This window comes from Vipera ursinii, assembly GCF_947247035.1.
Source record: "Vipera ursinii genome assembly, chromosome: 1".
NCBI classification, from domain to species: Eukaryota; Metazoa; Chordata; class Lepidosauria; order Squamata; family Viperidae; genus Vipera; species Vipera ursinii.
This window is the reverse complement of record NC_139512.1, coordinates 270,457,045-270,477,429: the sequence shown is the minus strand read 5'-3', so window position 1 is coordinate 270,477,429 and position 20,385 is coordinate 270,457,045. Positions and strand designations below refer to the sequence as shown.

At 41.6% G+C, this 20,385-nt stretch overlaps 1 protein-coding gene across 3 annotated transcripts in view; it reads right to left on the bottom strand.

Annotated features, from left to right (window-relative positions):
• UTRN (utrophin) overlaps positions 1–20,385 on the bottom strand; it is a 386,201-nt gene that overhangs the window by 229,897 nt on the left and 135,919 nt on the right. For all 3 annotated transcript variants that reach the window (XM_083373856.1, XM_083373857.1, XM_083373858.1), the window contains 6 exons: positions 11,282–11,467; positions 10,180–10,352; positions 6,825–6,975; positions 5,348–5,523; positions 3,789–3,924; positions 3,195–3,344 (listed from right to left, as the gene is read on the bottom strand). In XM_083373856.1, coding sequence (XP_083229982.1) covers positions 3,195–3,344; positions 3,789–3,924; positions 5,348–5,523; positions 6,825–6,975; positions 10,180–10,352; positions 11,282–11,467 — 972 coding nt within the window. The remainder of the gene's footprint in view (positions 1–3,194; positions 3,345–3,788; positions 3,925–5,347; positions 5,524–6,824; positions 6,976–10,179; positions 10,353–11,281; positions 11,468–20,385) is intronic.

Sequence of the window (20,385 nt, the reverse complement as noted above, 5' to 3'; positions counted from 1 at the left end):
CAAAGATAGCTCCATCTGAACATATACATAGTGCTGTACACCAGGGCTTTTCAACCTTTTCAACCATTGTACCACTTTTAGGGTAAGGTAATGTCCGAGTACCACCAATTGCCCAGCAAGGTGTCAAAAACTTGACACCCTCCCCCCCAAAAAGGAAAAAAATGATAAAGTACAGGTAGTCCTCAATTTACAACAATTCGCTTAGTGACTGTTCGAAGTTATGACGGCACTGAAAAAAGTGACTTATGACCATTTTTCACACTTATGACTGTTGCAGCATCCCCAGGGTCATGTGATTTACATTCGGATGCTTGGCAACTGATTCATACTTATAACGGTCACAGGGTCATGTGATCACCTTTTGCAACTTTTTGACAAGCAAAGTCAATGGCCGGGTGGGGGGGGGACATCATCACTCAGGTTGCAGGGTGCCTGTGTGGGAGGGGGGGAATCCATGGGTCTCTGGTGGAGGGGTGTGGGACTGGGGTGGGTGTCCTCCTTCCTCCCTCTCTCCCATTGTCCCTTCCTTTCTTTCCTCCTTCTTTGTCTCTTCCTCCTTCCCTCCCTCCCTTCTATTGTCCAGCGCTATGCCACCCAGACCCCAGCCTGGAAAAAATCATGGACTCTGCCTCCAGCTGCAGCTTCTCCTCCAATTGGTCCCGCTTTCCCTGCGCAGACCAAACGGGAGATCTGCTCCAGGTTTTCGAGCCAGCCTGCCCGCCCGGTTCCCAAGTCAGGTGAGTCTTTAGGACTAAGGGGCTGCTCCGGCTGCTGCATTCCCCGCCTGCCTTTCAAGTCGGGATAGACTGCAGCTGCTCTTCAACTTTGGGAGGAAAGATGCTGGAGATGCCTCTGGGAGACGCTGGAGAGGCAGCCGAGCCAACTCAAGGTCCCTCTTGCTGGGCACGGTGCCAGCTGACTCCCCTGCCTGCTCTCTCTGGCCAGGAATCCTCCTGACTGGCCGCGAGGAATGCGCATGGCAGAGGCGCTGCTCGGGGCCAGAGGGTGATTGCACACTTAAGCAGGACAGCCAAACATGGCTGAGGAGCTACTCGGGGCTGGAGGTGAGGCCGGGCAGATTGCAGATACTGGCAGTGGTGCCAGCGCGGAGGGCATTTCCATGTGCGATCACCCTCCAACCCCGAGCAGCGCCTCTGCCATGCGCATCTGTCTCGCTCGTGTGTACATTCACCCTCTGCGCTGGTGCCGCTGCCAGTGCCCACAATCTACCTGGCCTCCCCTCTTTCCTTCCTTCCTTCCCTCTTTGTCCTTCCTTCCTTCCCTCCCGTTTTCCCTACCTTTCTTCTTTCCTTTCCTTTCCTTTCCTTCCTATCTTCCTTCCTTCCTTCCCTCCCTCCCTCCCTCTTTTGCAAGAGACCAAGCGGGAATGAAGCAGCCCTCTGGTCTGCGCTGCCACAAGCGCCGGTGTCACCTGGGCTCCTGCCCAGCTCATTTGCTTGCAGGGAAGGCCTCTGTTACCGGAAAGAGGCTGAAGAGGAAAAGGGGCAGCTGGGGATGCCCTGAACTATCTCATGTTCACCTGCCTGCTTACCAGAGCTGCGCACCAGGATCGAAAGAACGACAACCCGTAACAGATGGCGGCATTCATGTTGAGGCCACTTGGAAGCATTTTTGTCTCTCCTGCCATAACCGCCCCTCCTGTCTCTCTCACCCGCCCCCATTGCAAAATAACCCAAGCCTCCGCGGTGGCCCCCACAGCCTATTGGAGAGCAAGAGCCACGGTGGCATGCCCTCCCGCTCAGTGCGAGACTTTAACGGCATCACCCAATTACAAGCCGCTTCTGGACTTCAACTCCCAGAATTCCTCAGTCAGACATGCTGGCCTGCGGGGGAGTGGCTGAGGGCTGCCCGTGTGACCTTGAAGCGGCCACCTTTGGAAGTACCTTATCACCTTACCGGTAACTGGGTGCCTTGGACAGGGCCGCACTTCTCCCAGGGGGTGAGGCGCCCAGGCACAGGACCAATCAGGAGCCCTGAGAGGGGGCAAGCACTGGGAGCCATAGTTGAAGGCTGAAATGCCTTCAGTTGTAACTGCTTGCATGTGTTTGTGTGTGAGAGAGCAGGGATCAATGCTGCTTTCCAGGTGATAAGTGCTTCTTCGGGGCTCAGCAGACACGCCGGGATCAGTGCTGCTTTCCAGGTGATTGGTGCTTATTCAGGGCTCAGCAGAAGCACCAGGATCAGCGCCGAACTCCAGCTGGAGCCTGGCGCTGATCCTGGTGCTTCAACTGAGCCCTGGCAGCCCCGAAGAAGTGCCAAACAGCTGGAAAGTGGTGCTGATCCTGGCACTTGAGCCCTGGCAGCCCCAGCGCCAGGCCACCACCTCCCTCCCAGCTTCCTCACCAGCTAGGGCTGCCACCGGGAAGCCTTCGATTCGCCGGGAGCTCTCAGTGGACTGGAGCTCATCGGTGGAGGTCAGGGTTGGCCGTATGTGCCGATCAGCTGGCAACTCCGTACGGCCGGCCCTGGGGAGGGCAGGACCTCGCTCTGCACCTGCGCTCTTCGTGTGGCTTAGGGTTCTTGCAGGCTGCTGCCAAGCAGCATTTTTTCTGCAACCAAGTGTGCTGGGAAGGAGCGGAGCGGGGGGGGGGAAGGCAATGCTGTGTACCACCAGCCCGGTGCTCATGTACCACCAGTGGTACACATACCACTGGTTGAAAAGCCCTGCTGTACACAAGAGGAAATCATGAACTATCATTTCTGTAAATTTAAAACAATGCAAATTTCATTAAGAATTTTAACACTAACTTTATCAAATAAGTTGCCTTGGTGGAGCAGTGGGCTAATGCCTCCTTAAGTAACACCAGCTACCTGCAATTAGTGCAGGTTAGAGTCCCACCAGGCTCAAGGTTGACTCAGCCTTCCATCCTTCTGAGGTAGGTAAAATGAGGACCCAGATTGTTGGGGGCAATAAGCTGACTTTGTAATAATGCCGCTTGGGGGGGGGGCGAAAGCCCTAATAAGCAGGCATATACATAGAATGAAGGCTATTGCTAAGCACATTGATTTGTGCTTTAGATTGTAAGCCGCCCTGAGTCTTCGGAGAAGGGCGGGATATAAATGGGATTAAAAAAAAAGTTATCCAGTTCTGTCCCAAAGTCACAATGAACGACTATCTTGCATGAACACAACTAAAGGAACAATATTTAATGCATACAGATTAAAATGTATACCTTCTTCCATTTAATATTCAGGGTCTTCAGTCTATTAGAAATATTGTCTCTTTCCTGAGGCCCAATGCTTGTATTTGAAAGTACCTCTGCTTCTTTTCTATTTAGCCACTTAAGTTTCTCTCCTTGTATATCCATTTCCTTAATCAGACCCTAAATGAGTAAAGACAGTGTCACTCATTCATTAAAAATTATCTACATATATAATCAGGGCAGTAATATGCTTCAAATTCTAAGAGCACAAAAAAAATCACATTGTGGTATATTGATGACAAAAATTCAATGAAAAATTTATTCTGAAGCAAGTTCCAGGTTCTATGGCTACAAAAACGTAAGCAAACAATATTTAGTGTCATGAACAGATTATAAAATAAACCATAAGTTTATTTATCATAACACATGACATTACGCTAAAACAGAAAAAAAATATAGCTTAGTTATTATATAGAAATCATGTTTATGTATGAGACTTATAGATTATGCTTTTGATCCAGTGGTACCAACCAATGCTTTGAGTAGTCCTAAATGTTATTCAACAACAACAAAAAGGAACAGGATAGAATAAATAAAATGCTTAATATTTTTAATGTTACTTGCCATTAATTCTTGTAAATTCTCTTCATGACTGATTGCAGGTTTCTCATCCAGGGAATTTTCTATATTTTCCACCCAGCAACTAATTTCTTCCAGTTTTCTTGTGAAGTCTATTAATTGCTGATTTTTTCCTTTCAGTCTGAATCAAAGTCCCCAAGGTAGAATATAAAACAAAATCACCATAAATATTGAAATAAATGTAAAAGCAAAATATTCCTGCTATAGCTTACTAAGCGGCCTAGAAATGATACCGTACAATATTAAAAATAAGATTGAATGAACCATATGCCTTAATGATGCAAATTTCATTAAATTATTCCATTTCATATGCAGAAAGGTGATTTCATGCAGAGAAGTCTTCAAATGTAGGCCTTAGTTTTTAAAAGATTTTTATCTCTTCAATATGTTGTAGTCTTAGGACAACATGAAAGAAAATTTCAATGAATTGACACATTGCCTTCCATCAGATTAAGAAAATTTATGAAAACTATTTTTTAATTATTATTTTTCATGAAAAAACATTTTCATAATATTCTTATAAATAACTCAACATGGCGAGCGTATCTAATATTTATTCCCTTTCCTATTTTCCCTGCAACAATACCCTGTGAGGTGAGTTGGGCTGAGAAAGAGTGACTGCAATCATCCAGTTGGCTTTCATGGCTATGGCAGAACTAGAACTCAGTTCCTGGTTCACTAGCCTGGTGCCTTAATCACTATACTACAATGGCTCACAACCATATTAATATAGTTTTGATATTACTGTGTACGAATATGGACTTTATAGTAGGTATCATTTAGGAGGAAATAGTTTTGAATCTCAGTGCTTTCCAGCATACTTGTGTTACCATTTTATGTTAATGCAAAATCTGTTTTTAGCTCGATTTTGTTCATTTTGGATAGAAGACTTCTTCAAATTTATTAACCACCTGCCTAGTAAGAAGCACTCAAGGAAATTTCCAACAGTGATTAATAAAATGCAATTCAGAATATTCTTTCTTCAATTCAAACACTCCAAAGTAAATTAAAAAATCATGTAAGTTAATAATTAATTCAGATTCCAAAGTATGGAAAATATAAAAGAAATGTATGTTATATTATAAGAATATTAATGTATCACTAATATTATATTATATTATTACTATTATATTATAATCAGTGGTGGGATTCAGCCAGTTCACACCACATCTGCAGAACTGGTAGCTAAATTTTTGTTGTCCAGGCCCAGAATGGACTTCCAGAAGCAGCATCCACACAGAGAACCGGTTGTTCACATATTTGAATCCCACCACTGATTATAATGCTACACTACATTACGCTACGCTATATATTTGATTTAAATAAATCACATTTAGAAACCACACATCTAATTCACAGAGTGATTCTGGAGAGTGCATAGTATAGTAACAGCTATGAAGCTGTTTTAGGAAACTGCCTTAGGAAACCTTTTAGAAAAAAGATATGAGAAGTTTCTCTTGGTGAAAATCCACAAAATCCAAACTTTAAAGAAATTTATCTCAACTGCTACTAAGGTATCCTCAAATCCTGAGGGGTCTTATTACCTCTGTTGCCTTTCCATGATTTCAGCATTGATGTTTTTCCAGCGTTTATACAGCCCAGCTAGTTTTTCTTTCAGGAAGTTTCCATCTGTATTGGAGAGTTTCTGGATTATTTCCTCTCCTGTTCTATTCAGTGTTGAGAAACTGAGCTTATGGCTGCTGATTCCCTCTTCAAGTTCCTGTTGAAAATGCATATATAGGTAGTGTTTTAGTTTTGACCCAGAATATCTGCATCAGGTATTCTACTGCAAGAAGATGGATTTGTGACAACTGCTGTTCATGCATCTGGACTGGACCTCATTTTTCCTAATCTATCTGTGGTTCATTTGTTTTTGTTTTTTTTGTTTTTTAGGAAAAAAAACCCTGAGAAGTATTACTACTAGTAGTAAAGACCATTAGTTTGGGTTCCATGTATCTCTTCCTGCAAGGGATGCCTATCTGCTTCTAAGCCTTGCCCAACATCCTGTTTCTTCTCTTCAATATTCTCAGTGACTACATTTGAGTTTCTAACATTGCAAAAACCTTCTCCTCAATCACAAATGCATTCTCCCTCTCATTCACACACAGACTTAACCTCCACAAAATAAAGGTCCTGTCTTAAGCTTCATTTAAGGTGAAAGATAGTTGTCTCTACTAGACAAGACTTTCTCAACAGCAGATTTCAGCAGAACTGAAATCCTAGTAAGTGTGTTTAGTATAGCACTGTGGTGGCGAACCTATGGCACACACACCATCGCCCCAGTCCTAGGCCTTCTGCTGGGTTTTATAAAAACCTTTTTGCTTTAAAAAAAAGTTAATCAATGAATCAATTTCAACTTCTCGCGGGAAAAAAAGTTGGAATTGATTGACTGCACTCTTTAGTCCCACCCAGTCTGCCGTTACCACCACAGCCATGCCCACCCAATGGGCCACGCCCACCCAACTGGCAACATCCACCCAATGGGCCACGCCTACCCGGCACCCAACAATACATAAGAGGGTTTTGAGTTGCAGTTTGGGCACTCGGTCTCTAAAAGGTTCACCATCACTGGTATAGCACCTCTCTCCAAATGAAATGAAGGCACTGGCTCCTTTACTTGTTTAAAATTCACTCTATTCGTTTCATCAGCATCCTTGGAAGCTATACGAATGATTTCTCGATACAATTCATGTGGTCGACTTTATATGTTTTAATAAGGCTAATCAATGCACTCAAGCAAAATGCGATGGCACAACCTTTGAAACACAATGGTAGCCCCTTTGATTTACTGGCAGTTCCCACAGAAGTGTAATGTAATAAATATATGCACAAACCCTTGAAGCAACCGCACTGGGTTTAAAAGCAGGATCAATGTGCTTTGCAAAGCAGCCCTTCAAATGCTTTGTACAGCTCCTAGATGCCAACATTACAAAGCCTGACAATTACCTCTTTCTCCTGTGACAAAAGTAGAATTAAAGGCTCTGACTAGAGCCCTGGGCTTAATACACAGTAATCAATTACCTGCTGGTGTATCCTGGCTTTTTCTATATCCAGGCTACCATCTGGCGCGTGGGCTTCAACCAGCAACCCTTCTGCTTCTGTTAGCCACTGTGTGAGATCATTTAGATCACAATGGAACTGTCTCCACTCCTCTACAGACTTATCAAAACAACTACATGGAATATGAAGAACAGGAGAAAAATGTGAAAGGTATTTCAAAAGTAAAACAAGATAATTTTGCACTACAGAATGCATATATGGTAAGACTGCAAAATAGTATATATACATGCTATGAGCGTGTGCGTGTGTGTATGCTGAAGACAACAGATGCAATTTTGGCATAGTTTATTTTGGCTTATTTGTGAGGAAAACAAAGATATTTAAAGCCCAAATTTAAAGGAAGCACTATTCATAGTTTTGATCCATCCGTTTATAATTTCTAACAAACTCATAAAGTTGCAGAAAGAGAGTGCCTAAGCATACAGGCAACCTACAAAGCTTAATTCTTATTTAAAATCAGTTTGTCTACTTTGAAGCAAATGTACCAAGATCAACTATAACTCTGGGACACATGGATCATAATAAACTAGTCCTGCCAACTGAAATTCCAGGGGGGAAAAACATTTTTACAGATTCAGCCACAGCGTTGACCCTTGTTCACTCTTCATACGGTCAAATTTCAGAGGAAACTAGGTTGCTAATGTCAGGGAGAAAATCAAAATCTCCCTATCAGAGGGCGATGAACCGTGGTTCATTTGATGCATGATGAACATCAGGTAAAAAATAAAGAAACCCCAAGGCATATATTCTACTATAAAACTTTTAATTACTTATAAAAGCAAAGAAAGACTCATGACTACATGCTCTCACCAGATAGCACAAAGAGGGGGAAAAAGTGACAGCTAAATATGTGAATGTATGAATATTTATGTAGCACACTTTTCCAAGTGGAAACCAAACAAGAAACTTAAGCTTCTTAAGGTCACTGGTGCAATTCACCAGATTTACAAGCAATAGTAACAAGCTAAAACTAGATGATGATCCCAGTAAGCACCAAGAACAGATAATACCCTTCGTCAAAGAGTAAGCCTTCCACTATACCAAGCACGTCAATCAGCAGAATATTTCAGTGTGTCTTCTATCATTGTTTTTCAGGAAACAATACTAGAGATAAGTGCCCATGACTAAAGCCAACAGACACTTCATCTGTCTCCATAGGATCTAAAAGAAATATTTTCTCAATGCTACCTGATAAGGCAAGCTACTCAGATAGCTCCGCTACAATCTTTCATCCTCCCTACTAGAAATATAAAGATGTTTTTCCTCTTCTTCTTCCACCTCCTGCTATTATTTACTCAGCCAACCATCAGCAGAGACTGCTTCAGCACTTGGCTGGTTTCTTTTTTCATTGGGGGAAAGCCTTCCTAAAAATTTCTGGATATGATAGTGAAGACGGTAAGAATGCAAGCATAGAAACTCCAGTATTTTTTTTTAAATCCCATTTATATCCCGCCCTTCTCCGAAGACTCAGGGCGGCTTACAATCTAAGAAGCACAAATCAATGTGCTTAGCAATAGCCTTCATTCCATGTATATGCCTGCTTATTAGGGTTTTTGACACACACCCCAGCGGCATTTTTTTTTACAAAGTCAGCTTATTGCCCCCAACAATCTGGGTCCTCATTTTACCTACCTCAGAAGGATGGAAGGCTGAGTCAACCTTGAGCCTGGTGGGACTCGAACCTGCACTAATTGCAGGCAGCTGGTATTACTTAAGGAGGCATTAGCCCACTGCTCCACCAAGGCTCCATCTGTCCCCCTACTTCTGTTTCATAAGCAACATTGTGAAGTATTCCATCATTCATTCCAGGGGCACTGCTTTACCAGGCGTGAATGTCCATTACTTGGCAAGGAAAAGGAAAAAGAAGGACAGAAAAACACTCTTTCCTGATATAATCTGCCAATTTAAGGAGAGGAAATAGAGCAACTGAACAGGAGGAAAGTGAACCACCTGTAACAAGGGGAAAAGCTGCAGGAAAGTCTTACGGGGATCTTGCCTAGAGACACCTCATTGTTCCACTGCTCCATGGGTGAAAGGGAGACATTACAATTTTCAGGTCATTGCAGCTGGAAAAAAAGTGTTCTTCCTCAACAAAATCTGCAACAAAATCTTCCTATTGAGGAAAAATAGGAAGGCATTTATATTCCACATAGAAAACATAGCTTTCTATGTCATTATTTAGAGATATATTTTTATTCCCAATTGTGAGGTACGTATAGCTACAATTGAACCAAACTGTTTTTGTATCCGAAGCTGACAGAGAATTCTTCCATATTACAAAAGACTTATTTATACCAGTCTTGGCTTTAAAGTCTTGGCTTTAAAGAAGCTGACTTTCTTTTAAGTACAAATGCAAAATAAGATACATTATTTATGAGATTCAAGAACTGTCTTATCCTGCAATGAAATCAGCTAGGAAATCTGCTTGTTGTATTTCACCGATTGACTATGAAGTTTAATTTCTCTTTTAAAATGGGAAGGTTTGGCTACTTCATTGTTAATTTAATAAGATCATTTGAGTTTCCAAATGAATGATGGGGCTTCAGATATAGTCACTGCACAAATGTCTGCAAATACTGAGGATTTTTTTTCCCTAAGCCTGCAGCACATAAAGAGCAACTGTGAAATAATACAAAACTCTTCAAAAATAAGTTCAGATGACGATGCTAGGGTCTGATGCAATTCTACAGGTGCTGCCTTCAAAACTAGAGAAAAAGATTGAAAATGCAATGAAAAGAGTGTACAGGATGTTTCTGCAGATTCCTATATTCTCATGAATTAATTGGCCCACATTCTTGTGACTTTAACAGAAATGCTAATAAACAGAAGTCTCAGCTGGCTAAAATTTCTCTTAAAAAACATCAAATGCTAAAAGAGACAGAAAGAAATGTCTAAGGTGCAACAACTGATTTGCTTTGGAATTTCCAGAGAAAAAAAGAGGTTGAGAACAAAGGATTCAGGTTTTTCTCCATTCCACGCTATTCCTAAAGTCATGAACATGATGCCACTTTAATTTTCATTTTTAATTTAATATATAGTTTCCTCACACCACCTGAATTAACACTTTTTGGTTCCTTCCCTGCTAGCTTGCATAGTTGTTTGCCAAGTAACTTTGGCAAATAAATAATATTTTATAAATGTTTTAAAATGTTACCCTGTTTATATCCAAACTTAGCACAGCTGGTTTACTGTATACTGCAAGGAAAGTACAGCTACAAAATGGCTACTACCTGATTTATTCTCTTCTCCGCCTAACTCATCACATTTTCTTGGCGAAAAATTGTAAGTACAAAGTATAGGCCATCCTTTTACTTACCATTTGCGGTCATTGTACATTCTGTTTATTCGATCCCATTCTGCATTAAGCTGGGTTAGTGAATCTTCTATATGAACAGCTTCAGGTCCAGATGCTTCTAGTATAACATCAGGTTGCTTTTCATGAATAACTGCAATCTGATCCTCTAATTTATCCAACATATCTTTTATACTCTGTAATACAGTAAAACAAAAATACCAGGCAGAATTAGCATCCCCTCAAAGATAACTGCCAGCTGGAGACATAGAGCATGATTAGATGGCAACAACCATCAGTGTTGTGTGTGTGTGTGTGTGTGTGTGTGTGTGTGTGTGTGTGTGTGTATTTGTATCTATCTCTATACACACACACACACACACACACATTTACATCTTTCATCATTTGGCTCATGGCTTAGAATGATGCACACATGTACGTCATAAATGGTTTACTTTTGGCTCAGCATTATAAACAAACTAGACTATTAAGGCTTGTTCAAGAAACAAAACCATGATGATCTTAGTGACTTTGGAAGCCAAACCATGTCTCCCAGATTAGGGAGTACATAATATGTATCTAATATTAAGTACATAATGCATGATTATTATTTTTTCTATTTTATTATTGTAAGCCACCCAGAATAGTCCCAAGGTGAGATGGGCAGTAAATAAATTAAACAAATAAAATAAGAAATAAGGAACAAACTGGAAAAATCCATTAAGTGCAATCTCAGCCTTATAGGATGTGAGCCCTATAAGGTATGTATGCCTATAAATGTTTGTGTGAATTTTGTTTGATCTGGCCCAATACAATTTTCTAATAACTTAATTCACAATTATCTAATTCCTTCCCATTCCTTTTCAAACTTTTACACTGCTGACCAACGTTTAGTTTATTAAATGAATTATTTTATATTTCCTGAATCTAACAAGGAATAAGATTGGTGATGATTCTAGAAAAATTAGATACAGGTTCTTATAAATCAAGACATACCCAAGACCGAACCTGTTTTTTAAAGTCAGAAAGTGTCTTGAGGTGTAATGTCATGCACCAGAGTTATTGAAAAGAATGTTAATGCTCTTTTATGTTTTGAGTTCTAACATTACATTTCAGGTTCTTGTACCTTTAATGAATCTTCTTGAGTAGAAAAGTCTTCATAAATTGCTGAATGAAGTTCTGGAGCATTTAGCAAGAGCTCAGCATCAGCTATAACCAGCAAAATCTTGTTAATTTCAACCAGGTATTCTGCGGGGAATGGAGATTCCCTGGTCATTGGTGAGTGAGACCCTTGAATCCTCTGTGGAGCTGCCTAAAGCAAAATCAGCTTCAGTTAACTATTTATTTAAAACTAACCTCATTATAAAATAAAAGAAGGGTCCATTTATTTGCATTTCCATTATATTCTAATCTTAAGATTTAATACTATTTTTAATTAAATAATTCTTCAGATGATGCTACATTATAATTACAAGGAAGTGTTTCCACTGTGGCTAAATCATGTGTTCCCATGAATTAATTCCTCTTATCCTTTTGCTTAGCTTCTAAATATATGCCATAAATTACAATATAGTAAAACGATATTGTAATCAAACAATGATATCCTTTTCTAATTTATGTAGTTCCAGTTGCACTAAAAAAGGAAAGGATTATCTCTGTCTACGCACACTTGATTCTCCTGAAATGTATATATCCAATAATTTTTCCAATAATTTTTAGTTAATACAAAAATATCTATACACTTCAATATCTATTGCAACATTACTTACACCCAGAGGTTTCTTTTTTTAATCAGGTACCTGGGCCACAATTTCCAGTTCACAAAGTGGCTTTTCAGAATAGTACAATTGTCATAGAACAATGACCTACTGGTATATTCTCACTTGTAACTCCACCCATAGTATATGAACCAACTATTCACTGTACTGTATATTTATGAGGAAGATAACCTCAGCAAGCCTATTATTACTTTACATTTGGAAATATTACTTCTGAAATCAATGGATTTGCTAAAGTTATATAGTCTAATAAATTGAGATAAAAAAAATTAAGCTAAATATATTTCACAAATGTTCTCAACGGTATCAAATAAAGATGTCCATTCTTATTTAAATACGTAACAATATGACTGCATAAAGAAAATCAAAACAACATGCACCAAATGCCTTTTGAGTATGTTTTACATTGCATTTCATTTTATTAAAATATTACATTTTCATACTGAAACTCATTGATCGATATATTTTTCGTATGCGTTGTTCAAAGTTTGCAAGTGATTCCAAATACCAATCCGGCCTCCGCCTGAAAACATCTAGCAAATGTAGAAAGTTGTGATTGATCTGTGATAGCAAAAAGTGGCACTTTGGAGCTCAACACTTCTATTTAAGGCTTAAGCTTATGCCAAGGAACTCCATCAGCATAACTACCCTGTCTTCCCATCGCCTCCCCATTCCAAGGTATTTAAATAACACATCAGTCAAGCCACTTCATGCTTCTGACGCATCAGATGAAATGAGTTGCAATTCATTAAAGCTTATGCCTTAAATAAAATTGTTAGTTCAAAAGGCTATTGCTAAGCACATTAATTTGTGCTTAGACTGTAAGCCGCCCTGAGTCTTCGGAGAAGGGCGGGATATAAATGGGATTTAAAAAAAAAAAAAAAGCTGCTACCAGACTCTGCTCAAGTTTTGCCTAGCAAATGTTAGTTGAGTTTTTATTTCCATTTTTATATCAACTTTGCACTTTTGATTGTTTCCAAGAGGGCAAATACATAATTAAAACATTGTTACATTCTGTTTTCAGGCTACTTCAATGATACTTGAAAATAAGCAAATCACATACCAATGTTACCAACACTGTGATTCACCAGTGGTCCATCCAGTCAATCACTTCTTTAGTTATCAGAACAGACTGAAGATATAATATTATGGGGCTCCTATGCCATAGTAAAGGTAAAGTTTCCCCCGTACATGCGTGCTAGTTGTTTCCAACTCTAGGGGCCAGTGCTCATCTCTGTTTCAAAGCCGAAGAGCCAGCGCTTGTCCGAGGACGTCTCTGTGGTCATGTGGCCGGCATGACTAGACGCCAAAGGCGCATGAAACGCTGTTACCTTCCCACCGTAGTGGTCCCTATTTTTCTACTTGCATTTTTACGTGCTTTCGAACTGCTAGGTTGGCAGAAGCTGGGACGAGTAACAGTTGCTCACTCTGCTACGCGGTGCTCGGGATTCGACCCGCCAAACTGCCGACCTTCTGATCGACAAGCTCAGTGTCCCAACCCACTGAGCCACCGTGTCCCTAATGCCATAGCTACTAACAAAAGAATTATAGATCTCAAGTGAAGCACTTTGAAAGATGGCTCCTGCAGCATGGCAAGGCCCTATTTCCTCATAGGGCATGATTTCTGAAGAATCATGTTTTATAACATTATACCATTATGTAAGAGAGCTACGTTTTATATTATGATAAAGATTATCTAATTGTAGATTTGGACGCCCAGATGCTGGTTATAAACAATAATAGAGGCTAATCTTTATGACATGATTTTTGAGCTTCCATCTGGCTAATTGCTGTGGGAAATATAATACTGGAGGTGATGGCTCTTAGGTTGTTCCCACAAGGTCATTCATTCAACAAGACACAGAGTTACTGCTTCAATTAATTAACATTGTATCCTACCTTTCCTACAAGGTAGAAGTGGTTACTTGATAAAATAGAGGCAATATACTAGATAAAAAAATCCCCAATTGGCACATTTCTAAAACATGGTCAGTCAAATCCTGACACACAAAAAGTGATTTACTTGTTTTCTGAATTACACTATTGGAGTCCATTCCAGAATGAAGGTCATTAAGATCCCTAGTAACAAAATTTTAGACAGTTGCAATATTGATCAATTGTTTGGCACAATGTAGGTGGCAAACAGGGAAGATTAATGACAAACTCAAACCCCTGGTCAAGGTTCAATTCAAAATGTAAGGGAAAACTGTAATTTATTAGATCCCTTGAAAATAAAATGCCTTTGAAACAGAAAGGAAAGTTTGGGTAATCAACAGTGAGTGGGGGAAGGGGTATGAGAGAGAAAGTGTGAACTCCAACTAGGCAATATCAAGATAAAATTAAACGTTAAGGTAGGTTGACATATACTTCAACTTAATAGATGATTTATTTACATTTCTGTAAGTGTAAAGAAGATTCCCTGGTCTTCATGGAAATGGAAATCAGGACAGTGTTTGGTCCTTATCTGATTCATTACTTTTGTACTTGTAACTTTTGATATATAAACTGATATAACAGTTATAAAATATGGTTCCCGTAACCCTGGGATGAGTGGGGAGAAGGGAAGAGTAACAAAACATGTTTATGGATATTTTCAATCATATATTAACAAAATTTATATTATGTAACAAAATATATTTTGCAATGAAACAACATAAATCTCGTAATTTTTATACTTGCAACTGCTGTCAAGATGCAAGTATGCTGAGGTTTGCATTGTTATGTTTGATTTTCAACATGATTTTTTTAGTGAAACTAGATGGGTCTTCTCCAACTTGCAGCTGCCAGCTGTGTGTATTTTAATTCCCAGGATTTTCCCAGAATGGGCATGCTGGATAACACGTTCTGAAAGTTGAAGTCAACACATTTGAAAGATGCTCCCAAGTTGGGTAGTCTACTTTATATACCCATTATGCGAATCCCTCAAGACCTATTATTTTTTTAACCATGATATTGGAGTTTGTTATAGTTTTCTAGGGTTTTAGTATGACAGGTGGGCCATCTGTACAGCAGCACTAACACTGAAGGAAGAAACATTCAATATATGATCAGTAGATCAAAATCACCTCTTCCCAAGCTCCTATTAGCTTCATGGAAAGAAAATGCATATAACTACTGCCAGTGCTTTTTTTTTTTAAAAGAAAAAGGTGCCGGAACTCACACATGTCATACAATCCACCTTGCCTACTCTACAAGGTTCCATCCAAAAAAGGTACTGGAACTCCGTTCTGAGCGTTCTATGAGAAAAAAAGCCCTGACTACTGCCAAGAAGACCATTATTATTCTATACTACACAGAACTCATTCTGAGATTTGAACATTCCTTTGTCTCATCCTCAATTGGTTTTAGATTTACAAGTTACAGAAGAGTCATAAAGAGATTGATTAATTTAATTATGAAGCTCCATAACCAGTAATGCAAAAGGATAGACAGATTGCCTAATACGCAAGCCTGTCCAAAAAATTACTTACTGCTCCACAAGTCTCATTATATAAACATAAAACTAATCCTATGACAGACTAAGAATCTAAAAAAAGTGGATCCATTAGAAACAGAAAATGAAAAGTCATTGTATATATGTTTGAATTATTGAAAGAGTTTCTTAAATTAGCTATCAACATTCTCTCACTAGGTAGGAATCTCTCTCCTAAATCACTGTTACAATCAATAATATTTTCAAAAACATCTGATGACCACAACTGAGCCGAAAACTTTTGTGGCTAAGTGAGTCATTTGTTAAGTGAGTTTTGCCCAATTTTATGACTTTTCTTGCCACAGTTGTTAAGTGAATCATTGCAGTTCTTAAGTTAGTAACCTGGTTGTTAAATGAATCTGGCTTCCCCATTGACCTTGCTTGTCAGAAGATCATAAAAGGTGATCACATGGGACACTGCAACTGTCATAAATATGAATCAGTCGCTAAGCATCTGAATTCTGATCACGCAAGCATGGGAATGCTAAAAGGGTTGTAAGTGTGAAAAACCATCACAAGTCATTTCTTTCAATGCCATTATAACTTCAAATGGTCACTAAATGAAATATTGTAAAAAAAGAATTACCTGTATAAATAGTGTGTCTTTTCAGGAATTAATTAGAACTAAGGTTTAGCAAACTTCTCAGTTAACCAAAAACCTAGCCAAAAGTTACCGAATTTTCCGGCGTATAAGACAACTGGGCGTATAAGACGACCCCCTACATTTCCTGTTAAATTATAGGGTTTGGGCTATACTTGCCGTATAAGACTACCCCTCTTCCAACGCACACCAAATAAAAATTAAAAAACATCAGATTTGATTTTAATATGGTAATTTTAATTCAAATGCTTATGACATGCAGGTACTTAGTAGGAAAACTGTCACTTATAAACATAAGGCTGTTTGTCATCAAACATGCAAACATAAAACAGTGCAAGTGGATTAAACTTAAGAAGAAGAAGAAGAAGAAGAAGAAGAAGAAGAAGAAGAAGAAGAAGAAGAAGAAGAAGAAGAAGAAGAAGAAGAAGAAGAAGAAGAAGAAGAAGAAGAAGTAGTAGTAGTAGTTGGAAGGGACGTTGGAGGTCATCTAGTCCAACCCCCTGCTAAGGCAGGAAACCCTATACCATTTCAGACAAGTGGCTGGCCAGTCTCTTCTTAAAAACTTCCAGTGTTGGAGCATTCACCACTTCCACTGGTTAACTGTTCTAACTGTCAGGAAGTTTCTCCTTAGTTCTAGGTTGCTTCTCTCCTTGACTAGTTTCCATCCATTGCTTCTTGTCCTGCTTTCAGGTGCTTTGGAGAATAGCTTGGCTCCCTCTTCTTTGTGGCAGCCCCTGAGATATTGGATCACTGCTATCATGTCACCCCTCACCCTTCTCTTCATTAAACCACATACCCAATTCCAGCAACCGTTTCCTATTTTCCTAATTCACTTTTTCACTTTTCCTAATTCACTCTAAAGCTTTCCCTGCACAGGGCCTTAAGTAACACCAGCTGCCTGCAATTAGTGCAGGTTCTCATCCCACCAGGCTCAAGGTTGACTCAGCCTTCCATCCTTCCGAGGTAGATAAAATGAGGACTCAGATTGTTGGGAGCAATAAGCTGACTTTGTAATAATGCTGCTTGTGGGGGGGTGAAAGCTCTAATAAGCAGGCATATACATAGAATGAAGGCTATTGCTAAGCACATTGATTTGTGCTTTAAATTGTAAGCCGCCCTGAGTCTTCGGAGAAGGGCAGGATATAAATGGGATTTTTTTAAAAAAAGACCAAATGGGAGATCCGCTCCAGGTTTTCCAGCCAGCCCGCCCAGTTCCTGAGTCAAATGTGTCCTTAGAGCTAAGCAGCTGCTCTGGCTACAGCATTCCCCACCTGCCTTTCAAGTTGCTTTTGCATTCCCCACCTGCCTACAGCTGCTCTTCAACTTTAGAAGGAAAGACGCCCAGACCCCAGCCTGTAAAAAATCACAGACTGCAGCTTCTACTCCAATTGGTCCCACTTTCCTTGCGCAGACTAAATGGAAGATCCGCTCCAGCCAGCCCTGTCCCTAAAGTTTCAGCACCCGGTGTATAAGACGACCCCTGACTTTTGAGAAGATTTTCATGGGTTAAAAAGTCGTCTTATACGCCAGAAAATACGGTACCTCTTTTCTCATTGGATTTTATACCAATGAGTCAGATGTATTTGAAAATATTATTGATTGTAATTTAGGAGACTCTTACCGAGAGGAAATTGATAGCCAATTTAAGAAGCTCTTTCAATAATTTATTTATTTATTTATTTATTTATTTATTTATTTATTTATTTATTTATTAATTAAATTTTTATACCGCCCTTCTCTCGAAGGACTCAGGGCGGTGTACAGGGCAATAAATATCAAAATACAAAATACAAAAGTTAAAAAACATTAAATAATTATGTCCAATATAATACATTAGTTAAAATCCATATTAAAACCCCAGACCCTAAACCCATCAGACCAGGCCGGCTTGTTCAAATAAATAAGTTTTTAGATCATGTGGAAGGAGCAAAGTTCGGGGGCCATCCGGAGCTCAACCAGTAAGCGGTTCCACAGGTCTGGCGTGCCCACAGAGAACGCCCTCCCCCTGGGGGTCACCAGTCGACATTCTCTGATCGGTGGCACCCTGAGGAGGCCCTCTCTGTGGGAGCGCACTGGATGGAGGGAGGTTGACGCCGGCAGCAGGTGTTGCAGAAGGTAATCCAGACCCATGCCATGTAGGGCTTTATAGGTCATAACTAGCACCTTGAATCTCACCCGGAAGGCAACTGGAAGCCAATGCAGCTCACGGAGCAGAGGTGTAACATGGGAGTATCAGGAGACCCCCAACACAACTCACGCAGCTGTATTCTGCACCAGCTGAAGCCTCCGAGTGGTCCTCAAGGGCAGCCCCATGTAGAGAGCAGGGCCGCAACTGGCGCACTAGGCGAACCTGGGCGAAGGCTCCCCTAGTCACAGCTCCTATATGATCTTCTAAGGAGAGCTGTGAATCTAGGAGGACCCCCAAGTTGCGAGCCCTATCTACGGGGGGTAATAACTCACCCCCCCATAGTAAGAGGTGGAATAATCTGTCTTGTCAGGGTTGAGCTGAAGCCTGTTCCTCCCCATCCAGACCCGGACCGCCTCCAGGCAATGGGACATCATGTCGAGGGCATCACTGGGGTGGTTTGGGGTTGAAATGAAAACTCCAAAACTCCAAAACCACGAATGATCTCACCCAGAGGCTTCATATAGATGTTGAACAGGAGAGGCGAGAGGACTGACCCCTGAGGAACTCCACAAACGAGAGGCCTCAAGGTCGACCTCTGCCCCCCTGCCAACACCGACTGCGAACGTCCCAGAAGGTAGGAGGAGAACCACTGAAAAACAGTGCCTCCCACTCCCAACCCCCTGAGACGCCGCAGCAAGATACCATGGTCGATGGTATCAAAAGCCGCTGAGAGGTCTAACAGGACTAGGACAGAGGAACAACCCCTGTCCCAAGCCCGCCAGAGATCATTCACCAGCGCGACCAATGCCATCTCCGTGCTGTACCCGGGCCTGAAACCCGATTGGTACGGGTCCAGATAATCAGCTTCCTCCAGGAACAAAGGGAGCTGATGCGCCACCACGCTCTCAACAACCTTCGCGAGAAAGCAAAGTTTGGAGACCGGACGAAAGTTGTTTAATACAGCTGGGTCCAGGGCAGGCTTCTTAAGGAGGGGTCTCACCACCGCCTCCTTCAAGGCGGCAGGAAAACTACCCTCACTCAAGGAAGCAGTTATCACTGCCTGGAGCCAGCCTCGTGTCCCATCCCGAGCCGCATAAACCAGCCAGGAGGGGCACGGGTCCAACAAACACGTGGTGGAGCTCAGCTTCCCCATGATCCTGTCCACATCTTCGGGAGTCACAGGATCGAACTCCTCCCACATAACATCAACAAGACTGCCCATGTCCTCATCGTCAGACTCTGCCCAGTCGGAGTCCAAACCGGTCCGGATCCGAGCAATCTTGTCTGACAGATGTTGACTAAACTCCTCGGCACGACCCTGCAAGGGCTCCTCCCTCACCTCCTGATTAAGGAGGGAGCGGGTCACCCTAAACAGGGCGGCCAGGCAATTATCTGCGGACGCAATGAGGGTAGCAAAGTAGTTAGACCTTGCCACCCTTATCGCTGCGAGATAAGATCTCGTAAAAGACCTTAGTCGCAATCAGTCGTATTCAGACCGGCTGGATCTCCAACAGCTCTCTAGGCCCCGTCTCCGATGCTTCATCTCCCGGAGCTCCATAGAAAACCATGGAGCCCACTGGGATCTGCACCGGGTCAGGGGCCGCATGGGTACAACTTGGTCGAGTGCTTCCGTGGCTGCCTTTTCCCAGGCTTCCACTAGGGCATCGGCCGAGCTGTGAGCGAAGGAGGCAGGTGGGGACCCAAGCGCCACCTGGAACTGCTCAGGGTCCATTAAGCACCTAGGGCGGAACCATCTCATTGGTTCAACAACCCCACGACAGGGAGTGGCAAAACGGAAGACCAACCGCAGGAGATGATGATCGGTCCATGACAGGGGCATAACAATTGGAGAACCCCCACCCAGATCATCTAACCACCGTCCAGATAGAAAAACCAAATCGAGCGTTTGACCCCCCCATGAGTTGGACCCTGAATAACTTGCATCAGGTCCATGGCCGTCATGGAAGCCATGAACTCCCGAGCTAACTCAGATGATCCCCCCCAGGGATGGTAGATTGAAGTCCCCAAAAATCATAAATTTGGGGAACTCAATCACCAACCCCGAGAGGATGTCGAGAAGCTCAGGCAGGGCTGCTGCTACGCGACTAGGCGAAAGGTACACCAGCAGCAAGCCCAACTGAGTCCTAAGGCCACATCTCAGGAGGAGAGACTCACACCTGGCTATTTGGACAACGGTGGCCTCCCGCGGACATAAGGTCTCCCTCACAACTACCGCCACTCCTCCGCCCCT